This window comes from Equus caballus, chromosome 14 (genome assembly GCF_041296265.1).
Source record: "Equus caballus isolate H_3958 breed thoroughbred chromosome 14, TB-T2T, whole genome shotgun sequence".
In the NCBI taxonomy this organism is placed as follows: Eukaryota; Metazoa; Chordata; class Mammalia; order Perissodactyla; family Equidae; genus Equus; species Equus caballus.
Genome location: NC_091697.1, coordinates 61,036,977 through 61,054,037, shown reverse-complemented (window position 1 = coordinate 61,054,037; position 17,061 = coordinate 61,036,977). Strand labels below are relative to the sequence as shown.

The window sequence follows — 17,061 nt, the reverse complement described above, 5'->3', positions numbered from 1 at the left end:
CTCTTCTTCTTCTCCTTCTTTTGTTTTGGGTGAGGAAGATTGGTCCTGAGCTAACATCTGTTGCCAGTCTTGCCACCACAGCATGACTTGATGAGTGGTGTGTAGGTCCACACCTGGGATCTGAACCCATGAACCCCAGGCCACTGAAGCAGCGCACACGAACTTTACCACTACGCCACTGGGCCGGCCCCTACTCTTGTTTTTTAACATCTATATCTTCTCCACATACTTTACTAAATTCATTTGCTCAGAGGTTAACAGTTACCTCTTGACCATGACATCCAGTGGACTCTCCTTTGTCATTTTTCTCTTTTCACACAGCTGACCAACAACTCTTGTTGAGATATTCTAATCCATAAGATCTCACTATAATAAAATAGCCAGGGGAGTGGCCCCATGGCCTAGTGGTTAAGTTTGGTGTGCTACGTAAGCTTCAGCAGCCCAAGTTCACAGGTTTGGATCCTGGGTGTGGACCTGCACCACTCATCAGCCAGGCTAGTGGCAGTGACCCACATACAAAATAGAGGAAGATTGTCACAGATGTTAGCTCAGAGCAAATCTTCCTCAGCAATATAATAAAAATAAATAAATAAATAAAATAGATCTTCTCCTTCTCATGATTATTTATTCTCTGTATTCTTTCCTGATTTATTCTCAATCTCTCTCTTAAAAACTGTGACTGTCACCAACATTGAGTCCTTGAGTTCTCTCTCAATTTTCTCCGCTTACTCCCATCACTTAAATTACTGCCTCTGCAAAGACGCCTCACAAAGATGCTTCCATAGCCTGGCCTTTCTCTGGAGTTCCAGATGTTCTAGAATTCTTACTGGATATTTTTACTAATGTGTTATACCATTTTCTTAAGTACAAATTGCAAAGCCGAGCTTACCACATTATTACCAATGCTTGACTTCCATGTTCCTGTAAACAAGGGCCCCATTCTCACATAAGTACTAGCTAAGCATTGTTTTCAATGTTTATTTCCCGCACTTTCTCTTGGTTCTCATGTTCAGAATTTTATTTTCTTTGCCTTGCTCTCTGGATTTTCTACCTTAGCTGCTACTACCCCTGGATTTTTACATTAACTTCCTGGTTGTGTTAACCTCCTGGCACTATTATCCACAACTATATCGCTGAGCATGCTGCATATTGCTGTCAGAGAAAGCCTCTCCAAACCAGTATCTAACTGCCAAGTTCCTTCCTACAGAATGTTCAGTAGCTTTGAATTGATAAATTCAGTATCCTGGGCATGCGTTTAAACTTTTTTTAATAGAGCCATCTTCTTACATCTTCTCATTCTGTCAGAATTATTTCATTTATGCTACTAAAAATACTACTTACTCCCTTACTTTTCTTTAAATACAGTGAACTTATCCTTTTTCTGTGTATGTCGAAATCCTGTCCATGCTTCAAAGACAGTTCATCTATTTTACTTCTTTGTGAAGCTGTCCTCGACTACATGAAATGTTCTATCCTCTGAATCATAGTGATTCTGGCTGATGCCAGTGTTTCTCAAACATGAGTAATGTATATAACCGTTTAAAAGGAAAAAAAAATCCTACTTAAGTGAGTTAAAAATAGCAGCAAACCTTTTGAATGGTGATGTGATCAGAGGAGGACAGTTTACAGAACATTGGTTTATATTCTTCAGCCAGAAATTAATAATATCGTTTTGCATATGCTCTTTCTAACATAATTTTTGAAGTTTTATTTAACTCATATTTAGACAAGGTATTTGTGCCTAGTCTTTCCAATTCGATTATAAGCTCATTGAGTGCCCAGACCTTCCCTGACTGCTATGTGCAAATAGACAGAAAGCATTTGTTTCTATTTTCATTGCTGCCTATTTTGTTCATGCAACAAAATGATAGGGCTTGTATGGTTTGGTGTTACTAAAAATGGTTACATTGAATAAGCAATGTTCACTAATGGAAATTATGATTCGAAAAAAACATACCTCTAATTCCACCCACTTCCAGATGGGGGGTATTCTACCTTTGGTATACACCAAATAATTGTAAATGGTCTCAGGAATTTGAATCATTAATCAACAGGAGACAACTCAGGGATTAGCTATTGTGCCTTCTTAATAGTAGCTTTGAAATTAGACTTTTATCAGATATATGGAGCTACTCAGAAATACTAACAAGAATATTAAATATTATTTTAATATAATTTTAAAACATAGCTATTCAGCCAAAAGTAGGCATTTACCCTCTCTATCACTATTCTGCACTAAATGAAGTCTTGATTTTGATTTTGACTTTTTCTGCATACTCCCTATTCTGTCCCACTTTATCTTATCATCTTATTTCACTTCAAGAGTTACATCCCTCACCTCTGCTGAAAAACCTTTCCTAAGAAACACCTAACTGTGTCTTGCTTCTAGCTGTCTGACACCTGGGGTGACACTAGATTGCTTGGTGTGGCCTGATGCTTACTCGCTTACTCACTTACTCGTCTCCAGCCCCAGTCTCAAACCCTCTGTTAATCTCCTGAGGGAGTGCTTGGTCTCCCTTGTCCTATACCCAGCTACTCCAGGACCCGGTTTCCCGCCAGCTGTGTTCTCTCCAGCTGCATTTCCTTCTTTCCCACACTTTCTGTCTTCAAGGTGTTCCACAAGCAGAATCTGACGTTATTTGCTCTGCTCCATATTTCACTGTTTCTAACTGGGCTATTCTATTCTGCTTTTTTTTTTTTCTCTGACAATTCATAAGATATCATTGAGCTTTTTTACATAAAGATACAATGGCCTATTTGCCCTTGATAAACTCAATATCTTTCTGAGAAACTTCTCCGTTTGAAATTATGACAGCTTTTATACACTAAATATTTTCTTTACATAGGTATTGAAATATAGCAAAAACCAAAACCAAAAGAAAGCAAAAGAGAGCAAATCAATTAAGAAAAGAGATCTTATGAAAACTCAAGATTTATTTCCTGTTTTGTTGACTCTTGCAGGTTATGTGGAAGTGCTGGTGATACCTGCTGGGGCAAGAAGAATCAAAGTTGTGGAGGAGAAGCCAGCACACAGCTATTTAGGTAACCTGTGCTACAGACACAGAGCCCATCCAAGTGCCAGCCCAGCTCCCTGCCCTGAGAGCTCTGTGATGACAAGGACATTAGTCTGTTTCTAGTTACGTGTTTGAATTTCCCAGGAAGCACCTCTTGTCATAGCAAGTCAGACTTTCTTTCCTTCTCTCCCAGGGACTTCCCAGGAGCAAAAGCAATCTACTTGTCTATATGTTTTGGGGGGTATATAAATTGCTTCCACATGTTAGTCCATGTTCAAATAAAAACAACACTTGGGGCCACCCCAGTGGCACAGTGGTTAAATTCTCATGTTCTGCTTTGGTGGCCTGGGGTTCACAGGTTTGGATCCCGGGTGCAGACCTATGCACGGCTTGGCAAGCCATGCTGTGGCAGGCGTCCAACATACAAAAAGTAGAGGGAGGTGGGTGCAGATGTTAGCTCAGGGCCAGTCTTCCTCAGCAAAAAACAAAACAAAACAAGAAAAAGCACTCATTGGAGGATTTGGGTATGTTTTATTTCATATATATGCATATATATAAATATATTTTATATATATATTTATTTCATATATGCACACATACATATACATATATTCATATGTATTGCATGTGCAAATACATATGTGTATTTGTATATATACACACATATACAGTGTATATGTGTGTCTATATAATGTGTATGTGTGTATATAATGATTACTTTAGTATTAGGAAATCCTGTAGGATTCTTAAAAAAAAATTTGTACAAAGTAAAAGGACTTGTTCTTTTAATGAGGAGTGATGCTCTCTTACCTCACTTCAGGTACACTCACCTATGAAGAGAGTATTTTAAGTTTTTAAGTATTGTTTGTGGAATGAATTGTATCAGCAATTTTAATTAGGCCAATTAATGATTTTTAAATATGTGAAGGAAAATACTAAGTTGTCAAAATACATATTGCTTCCATATTAACATTTCAAACTAAGTCATGTGGAATGTTAGAATCATGGCATCCACCGTTCGAGGGATCAATGTGATTCTATCTAGCAAAAGACTAAAACTTCTCCCAGAATTTAAACGTGGTATTTATATTGCCTTTAAAGAAAGCCTTCATTTCTTTAACAAAATAATGTCCTCATTATTCTTTCTCAAATAAGAAATAATGTTCCAATAGGCAAACACCTTATACATGGAAAATAACCCTATATTACCTGATTGTTTCTACTCTGCAATGTTGAAAATAGTCTATACTCAGATTGAATTATTTTTCTCATTAGGAAAATAATTTTCTAGGAGTAGGAAAATTTGAGGCAAGGGGACAGTAAAAGAAATCCTTTGTCGTGTGATGCACTTGTTAGTTTGTTATTTCTAATATATGTTTTATCTGTTTTTACCTGCTATGGTTTTTAAATGCATTTTAAGTGCAAGTAAATCATCCCAGGGATCCAAATTCATACTGGAGCTCTAATACCCCATTATTGGAGACCCTGTGCAAAATCTAGACAATTTCAGTGCATTCATTTAATTGCAGACAATTGGCTATTACACTTGGGAATATGTTTTCTTTTTTTCCAAGCTGGAAAGGAATATTGATGTCTGAAAGGGAATTTTCTCAAATAAGTCTACACTATACTATGCTGTTTAGTAACCTAACAAATGTGGCTAAATAAACGAGCCAGTTTTACAAATGGGACATTTGCATGCTGTCTCTAATTCCTTATTTTCCGTGCTCTTCAACCAATCCAGTCTTGTTTCTGTGTCCCCTCTACAGTAGCTACCTTTGTCAAGGTCAGCAGATGCCCTCCATGTTGACAAATCTGATGTTCACATGTGATTTGACCTATAAACAATATTCAAAACTGTTGACCTCTCCTCAGTTCTTTAAATACTTTCTTCTTTTGGCTTCTAAGACCTGAGGCTCCCTACCTTGTTGGAAGCCCCTTACTGGTCTGTTTTGTTGGATTCTCAACTCCACATGGTTTCCAAATGTTCCCATACTGTGGGGCTCAAGCCTGGGCCCTTCTCTCTTCCCTGCTATCCTCTCTCCCTGGGGAATTGCATCTAGCTCCAATGCTTTTCTTGTTTATTTGATGTAAATTATCAAATGTCTCATATGCACCTCAGAAATAAGAAGTCTAAATCAAAAGCTTTTTTCCGTCCCATGCTGAAACCTCTTCCTCCTTTAGTTTTCTCTACTACAGTAAATGTCACTATTCTAGTGTCTTATGATGGCTGCAACAATTGCCACAAGCTTGGTGGTTTAAAACAACGGAAATGTATTGTCTCACAGTTCTGGAGGCCACAATCAGTTTCACCGGACCACAAATCAAGGTGTCTGCAAAGCCGTGCTCTCTCTGGAGAATCGAGGGGAGTGTTCGTTCCTTGCCTCTTCCAGCTTCTTGTGGCCACCAGCATTCTTTGGCTTGTGACCACATCTCTCCAGTATCTGCCTTCCTAGTGTCATTACCTTCTCCTCTTCTTCTGTGTTCAAATCTCCCTCTTCCTACCTCGTATGAGGATATGTGTGATTGCATTTCGGGCCCACTTGGATAATCCAGGATAATCTCTCCATCTCAAGATCTGTAATTTAATCATATCTGCAGTCATTTATTTACTTATTTATTTGTTTGCTATGTAAAATAGCATTCCTAAGTTCCAGGGATTCAAACACGGATATCTTTTTTTTCTTAATAACGCTTTTTTAAAAAAATTGTGGTAAAACACGCATAACATAAAATTTACCATGTTAACTTTTAAATGTGCAGTTCAGTGGCATTGAATACATTCACGTTGCTTTGCACCCACAACCACCACCATCTGTCTCCAGAACTCTTTTTGTGTGTGTGTGAGGAAGATTGTCACTGAGCTAACGTCTGTACCAGACTTCCTCTATTTTATGTGAGATGCTGCCACAGCGTGGCTTGATGAGTTGTGCTAGGTCTGCACCTTGGATCCGAACCTGCGAGCCCTGGGCTGCTGAAGTGGAGCGTGCTAACTTAACCACTAGGCCATGGGGCCGGCCCCCAGAACTGTTTTTATCCAACAAAACTGAAACTCTTATCCCATTAAACAATAACGCCCCATTCCCCACTCCACCCTGTCCCCTGGTAACCACCATTATGCTTTCTATCTGTGTGAATTTGACCACTGTACAGACCTCACATATGTGGAATCATATAGTAATTGTCCTTTCTGTAACTGACTTATATCATTTAGAATAATGTCTTCAAGATTATCTATGCTATAGATTGTGTCAGAATTTCCTTCATTTTTAAGGCTGAATAATACTCCAGTGTGTGCATATACCACATTTTGCTTATCCATTCATCTATCCATGGATACTTGGGTTGCTTCCATGTTTTAAATATAGTGAATAATTCTGCTATCATCATGGGTGTACAAATATCTCTTCAGGATCCTTCTTTTCATTCTTTTGCATATATATCCAGAAGTAGAATTGCTGGATCATATGGTAATTCTATTTTCAATATTTTGGGAAGCTGCCATACCATTTTCTGCCATTGCCATACCATTTTCCATTTCCACCAACAGTGTGTGCAAGGCTTCCAGTTTCTCTATATCCTCACCAATGCTTGTTTTCTGTTATTTAGATAGTAGCCATCCTAATGGGTTTGAAGCAATAGCTTATTGTGGTCTTGATTTGCATTTCCCTGATGATTAGTGAAGTTGAGCATGTTTTCTTGTGCTTGTTGGCTTTTGGATATCTTCTCTGGAGAAATGTCTATTCAAGTCCTTTGCCCATTTTTGAATTACGTTTTTTTTTTTGTTGATGTGTTTTAGGCATTCTCTATATATTCTGGGTATTAATCCCTAATCAGATATATGCTTTACAAATATTTTCTCCCATTCAGTGGGTTTTTACTCTGTTAATAGTGTCTTTTGATGCATAAAAGTTTTTACTTTTCACAATGTTTAATTTGTCCATTTTTCTTTTATTACCTGTGCCTTTGGTGCCGTATCCAAGAAATCATTGCCAAATTTAATGTGTCGAAGATTTTGCTCTATGTTTTCTTCTAAGAATTTTATAGTTTTGGGTCTTACATTTAGATCTTTGGTCCATTTTGAGTTTATTTTTGTATATGGTGTTAGTTAAGAGTCCAACTTCATTTTTCTGCAAGTGGATACTCATTTTTCCCAGCACCACTGGTTAAAAGACTGTCCTTTCTCTGTTGAATGATCTTGGCATCCTTGTCGAAAATCATTTGGACACATGTGTGAAGGTTTATTTCTGGGATCTCTATTCTATTCCATTGGTTTATGTGTCTGTTTTTATGCCAGTAGCACACTGTTTTGATTACTGTAGCTTTCTAGTAAGTTTTGAAATCAGAAAGTGTGAGTCTCCAGCTTTATTTCTCTTTTTCAAGATGATTTTGGCTATTCAGGGTCACTTAAGATTCCGTATTAATTTTAGATAGTTATTTTTTTTATTTCTGCAAAAAAGGTCATTGGGCTTTTGATAGAAATTGCATTCAATTTGTGGGACGCTTTGGATAATATTGACAACAATAAGTCTTATCCATGAACCTGATATGTGTTTCCATTTATTTATGTTTTCTTTAATTTCTTAAAGTAATGTCTTGCAGTTTTCATTGTATAAGTCTTTCACCTCCTTGGTTAAGTTAATTCCCAAGTATTTTATTCTTTTTGAGGCTATTATAAGCAGAATTGTTTTCTTAATTTCCTTTCCAGATTGTTTATTGTTAATGTATAGAAATGCAACTGCTTTTAGTATGTTGAATTTGTATCCTGCTAATTTGCTGAATTCATTTCTTAGTTATAACAGGTTTTTTTGGTAGAATCTTTAGAGTTTTCTACATATACGATCATATCATCTGTGAACATAAATAATTTTACTTCTTCCTTTCTGATTTGGATGCCTTTTGTGCTCCTGAATTCGGTTTGCTAGTATTTTTGTCGAGGGTTTTTGCACCAATATTTTATAGGGGAAATTGGTCTGTAGTTTTCTTTTTTCATAGTGCCTTTGTCTAGCATTGGTATCAGGAAAGTACTGGCGTCATAGAATGATTTAGGAAGGCTTCCCTCCACTCCACTTCTTTGGAAAAGTTAAGGATGGTGTTGGTTCTTCTTTAAATGTTTGGTACATTTTACCAGTGAAGCCCTAAGGTTCAGGGCTTTTATTTGTTGGGATATTTTTGATTACTGATTAAGTCTCTACTAGTTATAGGTATATCTAGGATTTCTATTTCTTTGTGATTCCGTCTTGGTAGATTTTGTGTTTCTAGGAATTAGTTCATTTCATTTAGGTTATCCAGTTTGACAGCATACCATTGTTCATAGTGCTTTCTTAAAACCTTTTTATTTCTGTAGCATCAGTTGTAATGTCCCCACTTTCATTTCTGATTTTTCAGTTGTCTTTTTCTTTCTAAGTCAATATAGCCAAAGGTTTGTCAATTTCATTGCTCTTTGCAAAGAACCAACTTCTGGTTTGTTGATTTTCTTTGTTATCTTTCTATTCTCTATTTTATTTATCTTTGCTCTAATCTTTATTATTTCCATCTTTCTGGTAGCTTTGGGTTTACTCTGTTCTTTTTCTAGTTCCTTAAGTTGTAAACTTAGGTTGTTAATTTGAGGGCTTTCTTCTTTTTTAATGTGTTTATAGCTATAAATTTCCCTCACAGCACTGCTTTCACTGGGTCCTGTATGTTTAAGTATGTTGTGTTTTGGTTTCCGTTTGTCTCAGGATATTTTCTAATTTCCCTTGTGATTTCCTCTTTGATCCATTGATTGTTTGAGTGTGTTGTTTCATGTCCACAAACTTGTGAATTTTCCAGTTTTCCTTCTGTTATTGATTTCTAACTTCATCCCATTGAGGTCAGGAAAGATACTTTGTATGATATCTACCTTTTAGGGCATGAATATCTTTTGGGGAGCCGTTATACTTCCTACCACAGTCACCAATTTCTATCTGGTAGTTTATACCAAAACTAAGAGTTGTCCTTAATAACTCTCTTTCCCAATCTAATACAATACATCAGCAAGCCCTGTCAGTTATTCACATCTATCACTTTCTCTCCTTATCCACTGTGACCCCTAACCAAGCCACTCCCTGTTATATTGACCTGCTTTATTTCCTTTTAGTGTTTATCACTGTCTGAATGTTCTTGTTTTGTTTACATGAATGCTTTTATATTGTCTATCTCTATCGTTAATTCTTGAAGGCAGGGATCATTTTGCTTAGAGCTATACCTACTATAACTAAAACAGAGTCAGGCACACAGGAGATAGAGACTTTTTGAGTGAATTTTAATTAAGAAAAGATAGTTCACATTTGTATAGTGATTATTATGGGCCAGTGCATTAAATATATTTGTTAAATAAATCCTCATAAGAACTCTTATGAAGTAGGTACCACTAATTTCCCAATTTTTTTTTTTAAAGATTTTACTTTTCCTTTTTCTCCCAAAGCCCCCTGGCTTGTTGTGTGTTTTTAGTTATGGGTCCTTCTAGTTGTGGCATGTGGGATGCCGCCTCGGTGTGGCCTGATGAGCAGTGCCATGTCCTCGCCCAGGATTCAAACCGGTGAAACCCTGGGCCGCCGCAGCAGAGTACGCGAACTTAACCACTTGGCCATGGGACCGGCCCCCTAATTTCCCAATTTTTAAAATCAGAGAATAGAGGAACAGGGAGTTTAAGTTTCTGTGCCAAGGTCACACATCTAAAAAGCTATGATCCTGGGGGCCGGCCTGGTTGCATAGTGGTAAAGTTCACATAATCTGCTTTGGTGGCCCTGGGTTTGCAGATTTGGATTCAGGGGTGCAGGTTTGGATTCTGGCACTGTTCATCAAGCCATGCTTTGGCAGCATCCCACGTAGAATAGAGGAAGACTGACACAGATGTTAGCTCAGGGACAATCTTCCTCAAGCAAAAAGAGGAAGATTGGCAACAGATGTTAGCTCAGGGCCAATCTTCCTCACAAAAAATTAATTAATTAATTAAAAAATAAAAAGCTGTGATCCTGGATTTAAACCAGAGTAGTATGGCCATAGTATCTGATTCCTACTGTATCTTTTTTACTTTTCTTTTGTGATCATTGCCTTCTATGCAACACTTGTGTTTTTAAAGTACATGTCGTATATGAATAAACTTGCCTTGAACTTCCCCCAAATTCCTTCTTCTTCCCCTTTTCTTAACTGACATGATCAACTTTCGTATAGAATTAACTCAGGGGAATACGAATCCTGAAATGACTGTTTTCTTCTGCAATCATTACTTCCAAATCTGTCAGATTCCATCTTCTTTCCCTGATGCAGGTCTCTAAATGTAAATCTCCAATCACTTTTTGTTGTTAAAAGACCATTCATTTTAAAATGGGAATCACACATCTGTGTTAAGCATCTTCCCTTATTGTTGTCAGCATTCCTTGTGCTTAACGTTAGGCCTAAGTTACTTTATAAGTGAATAGCATCAGTGCTCCTAAAAATCCCAAATACTACTCTGGAGATTAAATCAGTGTTGAAAATACTAATATGTTATGTTTATTCAAGAACCCACTAAATTTACTTACTTGCTTAACTGAAGAAAAAGAAATTATCCTGATGAATTACTGGAAGTGTGCAAGAATGAAGACAAAGAGACCAGTTGCATAATCCAATCCAGAGAATAGGAATGAGCAAAGCCCCATGGCTTCCAGAGACATTGAACAAGTTGAACTGATAAAACTTGTTGAAAAATCAATGTGAGTATTGATAGAAGATGCAGATTCAAGGATGACTTCTGGGTTTCTGGCTTAAACAACGGGACAAATAAGGGCATTTACTGAGATAGGGCACGTGGATAAGGGGCAAATTTGGAAAAAAAAGAAATGATACAGTATTAAAATCCTAGATTTCAAGCCTGAAATCTTAGATTTCAAGCCTATGATATGTATTCTCTGCGTAAAGAATGGCAGAGAATACAGATCGTAAATCACATTTCCTAAAAGCTCCTTCGGGCATTGGAAAGAAGTCATTGAAAATCTTCCTCTGAAATAGATTAAGCAAAAAGAAAGGAAAATAAATCATTTCCTGGCAAACTGATCATTCTTTAAGAAATTAACTTGTCTACATCAAACTATATATTATCTCATAGGAGACATTAAATTCTCTCTCAATACAATTATTCTTTTTCATTACTCTATCTTTGAGTTGTAATCCCATATGCAGTTATTATCTGCTTTTCTGAAGATTTTGGCTTTATTATTTTGTTAATTTATCAAAAAGTCTGAAAAGAAGAGGGGTTCACATAGACCGTATGTTACATCTTTGCAAAAATCATTGTAGCTTATAATTTTTAAAAATCTAGGGGCCGGCCCTGTGGCCTAGTGGTTAAATTCACACACTCCGCTACGGCGGCCCAGGGTTTCACTGGTTCGGATCCTGAGCACGGACAAGGCACTGCTCGTCAGGCCATGCTGAGGCAGCGTCCCACATGCCACAACTAGAAGGACCCACAACTGAAATATACAACTATGTACGGGGGGGATTTGGGGAGAAAAAGCAGAAAGAAAAAAAAAAGATTGGCAGCAGTTGTTAGCTCAGGTGCCAATCTTTGGGGGGAAAAGAAAAACAGCTCATGGATCTTTAAAAAAAAAAATCTGAAAAAGGTCACATGAGTCAGCTTACTTTCCCTGCAGTTTTGCTTGCAACCCACTACAGAAAAACTTCTCACTAAAAACACAATTTAAAATGTTAAGCAAAATACAAAAGGAGAAAAAAAGAACTCCTTTTAAATTTACCTCTGACCTGGAAAGAAATTAAAGAACCCTCAGGTGCCAAAAACAAAGTGAGAACAAGGAGCCAGAGTATGATTAGGCTGACTGCAGCCCCACTTATGCTTAGTCCTGTTGACCAGTGTAGACTTGAGAGCCAAGGAGTCCTGTAGACAGAAAACAAAGGCTAATAAGGCCTTTGCGAAGTGGGGACTCTCATGGGACACCCCCTCATAAAGCAGGACCCCAAAGGACTGTAAGCTCAGTGTGAAGGAGAGAAACACATTTGCACCATAAGAGGAAAAAGAGAGGAAATGTGTCTCTGATAACTTTGGTACTAGGTGGAGGTAGGAAATCAACTTCCCTGAGAATTTGTAACCCAGAGCAAGTGCTCACATGAATTTGAAGCACCAGTGCCCTAACTATGAAGTCCAAAACTGTCAGATATTTATTTTAATGAGGTCACCAAGGTGGTTGGCATGTGCAAATCAAACCCTTTTGTGAGTAATGCACCTTCACCAAGGTTCAAAGGAATTCTGTGAACTTCAACTATAATTTTATAAAGAAGTTCAGAGAACATATAAGGAAATAGAGGCTATGAGCAAAACACAGTAAAAGTAAGGGAGAACATCAGACATATAAGCTATCATTTACAGAAAATGTAAAAATATTATGGCTAATATGTTTAAATACATAAAAGAAGGATCTAAAAATAAGAATAAATAAAAATTGACCACATATTTAAAGAACCAAATATAATTTTTAAAATGAAATTTAAAAACTCAATCAAAAACAAGATAGGAGAAAAATGACAGAAATATACAGCAAGCAGGAAAAAAGAAAGCACAAAATAAGATGATATAAATGAATCAAAACATACCAGCAATCTTAATAAACATTTAAAAACTAAAATCTCTATTTGAAAGACAAAAATTATCAGACTGGATTTTAAAAATGTCAGGTATATGGGAATCATAAGAGACATATATAAAACATAAGATTCACAAAAACTGAAAATCAAAGAATGGAAAATTAAACCAGAAAAATACAAAACAAAGGGCAGGGTTTAGTGGTTAAGTTCTCGAGCTCCACTTCAGCAGTCTGGGGTTCACGGGTTCTGATGCCAGGTGTTGACCTACATGCCACTAATCAAGCCATGCTGTGGTGGCATCCAACATACAAAATAGAGAAGGATTGGCACAGATGTTAGCTCAGGGACAATCTTTCTCAAGCAAAGAGAGGAAGATTGGCCACAGATATTAGCTCAGGGCCAATCTTCCTCACCAAAAAAGTAAAGTACAAACCAACAGAATACTAATATACCCATAGTAATGTATGTCAGAACTAACTTTAAAGAAATATGTATTGCTTGAAATTAAAAAGTCACAAAATAATTATAAAAGAATTCAGTTTATCAGAAAGATATTGTAATTTTACAATTATATGAACCCAGGAATGTAGCTTCAAAATTTTAAAGCAAAAATTGACAAAATTGACAAATTCATCATCCTAGTGAAACTAAACACACAAATATGGAGTGAACTGATTTCCAACCAAAGTTTTGAGATAATGCAGAGGGAAAAGGTACTCTTTTAAACAAATAATGCTGGAATAACTGGATATTTATATGAGGAAAAAATATTGAAACTTGGCCTGTACCTCAAATCATACACAAAAAATTAACTCAAAAAATTAACTAAACAAAAATGCCAGAACTCTAAAACTTCTAGCAAAAAACCTAAGAGAAACAGATTCATGACATTGTGGTAAGCAAGGATTTCTTTACCATGGATGGGCAAATATACCAACCCATCCACCCCAAAATGAATATATTTAAAAGACACCATTAAGAAAATAAAAAGGCAAGCCGTAGTGTCAGAGAAAATATTTCTAATAAACTTATCTTGAAAAGAACTTGTATCTAGAATATATAAAAGTGTAATTTTCCTGAATATTTAATAAATACAAATAAATATTCTTAACCAATGGATTAGTTTTAAAGGAAGAAATAAAATGTAGATATTTATATTTATTATCTACCTTGAGAAAAATGACATTTTTAAGCACATTCGAAGAACCTTGCCGCCCTCCTGTTCTATTTTATAGTAAATTTTGTGAAAGACTGTACTATTTTTCCTTAAGTGTTTGAACTTTGGTATTTTCTTCATGAGGTTTTTAAATCTCAACCTAATTTCTTTAATATATGTGTGTGTGTATGTATACATATAAATATGACTATTCAGATGTTCTTTTCTTCTTGTGTCACATTTGGTAATTGGTGTCTTCAAAGAATTTATGGATTTCACTTACTTTATCAAATGTATTGTCTTGAAGTTGTTTATAATATTTCCTTATTACACTACAATATCTGTAAGCACTGTAGCAGAATTCCTTCTCTCATTTCTGATATTTCTAATTTCTTTCTCTTTTCTTAATCAAACTAGAGTTTTATCATTTCTGATCTTTTAGAATAACCAACTTTTTTTTTTTTAAGGAAGATTGGCCCTCAGCTAACTTTTGTTGCCAATCTTCCTCTTTTTTTTATTTTCTCCCCAAAGCTCCAGTACATAGTTGTATATCCTAGTTGCGGGTCATTCTAGTTCTTCTATGTGAGATGCCACCACAGCATGGCTTGATGAGCAGTGTATAGCTCTGTGCCCAGGATCTGAACTGGCAGATCCTGGGATGCTGAAGAGGAGCACACGAACTTAACCACTTGACCACCAGGCCAGCCCCTATGATACCCAACTTTTGATGTCACTGATTGCCTCTATTGTTAATCTACTGTCTATTTAATTGACTTCTGCTCTTTATTATTTTCTTCCTACTTATTTTAGGTTTAAATTGCTCTTTTTTATACCATTTTAAGGTCAAAATGTAGATAATTGATTATAGGCCTTTCTTCTTTTCTAATATAACAATTTATCCATTTAGGCCATGCTTTAGCTGCATTCTACAATTTTTATATGTTTTATATTTTGTTCAAAATATTTTCGAATTACCATTTTGATTTCTACTTTGACCTATGGCTTATTTATAAATTTACTGTTTAATTTTCAAATATTTGTAGATTTTTAATAGATATTTTCTTGTTGATTTCTAGTTTAAATATGTGGGTAACAAATTATACTGAGTGTGATTTCAATTGAGACCTGTTCCATGGCAGCCTATGTTGATTAATGTTCCATTTATACTTGAAAAAATTTATATTCTGCAATTGCCGGCTCTTCTTTAAATATCAGTTAGCTCCATTTGGTTCAAGTCTTCTATAGTCTTATTGATTTTCTTCTTGCTTTATCAATTAAGGAAAGAGAAGTATTGAAATCCCCAGCTAAAATTCTGAACTTTTCTCTACCTCTTCTCAATTATGTCAGTTTTTGCTTCATGCATTTGATACTCCATTATACAGATAGGATTGTATGGAGTCCTTAATAAATTTTAAATGTCATTTAAAATTTTACAAGGTAATTTAAATTTAAGTGATATTTTTAAAAACTCTCTTTTTGTCTCTGGGAATATTCCTTGCCCTGAAGTCCGTGCTATCGGATATTAATATAGCCAATACATTTTTTTTTAAGATTTTATTTTTTCTCCCCAAAGCCCCCCAGTACATAGTTGTATATTCTAGTTGTGAGTCCTTCTAGTTGTGGCATGTGGGATGCCGCCTCAGCTTGGCTTGATGAGCGGTGCCATGTCCACGCCCAGGATCTACATATGATTTAAGCACCAAAATACATTGTAATCATTTTTACTTTATAGTCAATTATATTATAAATAATTTATTAATGAAAAAATGTTTCTATATTTTCATACATTTGCCAGTACCAACATTCTTCAACCTTCACATAGACTCCTGTTTCCATCTGGAGCCAGGTTCTTTCAGCTTTAAGACTATCCTTTAATATTTCTTGTAGGGCAAGTCTGCTGGCAGCAAAATTTCTCAAATTTTGTTTGTCTCATGGTATATTTATTTTGCCTTCATATCTGAAGGATACTGTCACTGGTATAGAATTCTATATTTTGTTTTGTTTTGTTTTTTCACTTTAAAGATAATGTTTATTGTCTTCTGACTTGCATTAGTTCTAATGGTATATCCGGGGAATTCTTAAATCTTTATTCCCTTGTATATAATGTGCCTTTTCCCTCTCTAGCCACTTTTAAGGTTGTTCTCCCCATCATTGGGTTCCAGCAGTTTGATTGTGATGTTCTTTAATATGGCTTTCTTTGTGCTTATCCTGCTTTGGTTCCATTGTATTTTTTAGATCCTGTATGTTTATGGTTTTTATTAAATTTGGAAAAATTTTGAGCATTATCTCTTCAAATAATTTCTGCCACTTTTCTAGACTTCCAGTTACTTCTGTGTTCAGGTATTTCTCATGGGTCACTGATGCTCTGTTCACTTTTTTCAGCCTGTTTTTTCTCTCTGCATTCCAGTTAGTTTCTAGTCTACTAGCTTATCTTCAAGTTCACTGACTTATTTTGCAATGTCTAATAGTGCTTTTAAGCCCATACAGTGATTTATTGTTTCATCTCTTATATTTTTCTATTCTGAGAAATTTTATTTGCTTATTTTTATTGTTTTTATTATTCTCTTGAATATCACAGATTTTTCTTTAACTTCTTGTGCTTACTGGACATACTTATAATAGCTGGGTTTTTTTGTTTGTTTTATTTTAACTTTGGCACCTGAGCTAAAATCTGTTGCCAATCTTCGTTTTTTTTCCTTCTCCACATATCCCCCCAGCATGTAGTTGTATATTCTAGTTGTAGGTCCTTCTGGTTGTGCTGTGTGGGATGCCACCTCTTCATGGCTTGATGAGTTGCGGTGCTCTGTCCACACCCAGGATCTGAATTGGCAAAACCCCAGCTGCCAATGCAGAGCACATGAAACCAATCACTCAGCCATGAGGCCAGCCCCTACAATAGCTGTTTTAAAAGTCTTGGTCTGGTAGTTCTGTTATCTCTAGTATTTTGGGGTCTCGTTTTATTGACTGATTTTTCTCCTGATTATGGGTCACATTTTCTTTACATATCTTGACTTCTTTACTTGACTTGACACATGACTTCTTTACGTATGTAGTAATTTTTGATTGGATGCTGGACACTATTAATGAGCCAGCACTGAATGGCTGGATTTTGTTGTTCTTTATTATTGAGTGTTGACTTTCATTTTGCTAGACAGCTAATTTCCTTGCAGATCAGCTGGACTTCCTGATGTTTTTGTAAAGCTTTGTTAGAGTGAGTCTAGAAATAGGCTTCCCCTGTTTCTAATAGGCAACCTTTCTAGGTTCTCCACTGAAGTCTATGTATGTTCAATAAGA

General features: G+C 36.0%; 1 protein-coding gene across 2 annotated transcripts in view; it reads left to right on the top strand.

Moving 5' to 3' along the window:
- The window catches only part of ADAMTS19 (ADAM metallopeptidase with thrombospondin type 1 motif 19), a 236,414-nt gene that overhangs the window by 163,519 nt on the left and 55,834 nt on the right, over positions 1-17,061 (top strand). For both annotated transcript variants that reach the window (XM_070234436.1, XM_023617756.2), the window contains one exon: positions 2,962-3,042. In XM_070234436.1, coding sequence (XP_070090537.1) covers positions 2,962-3,042 — 81 coding nt within the window. The remainder of the gene's footprint in view (positions 1-2,961; positions 3,043-17,061) is intronic.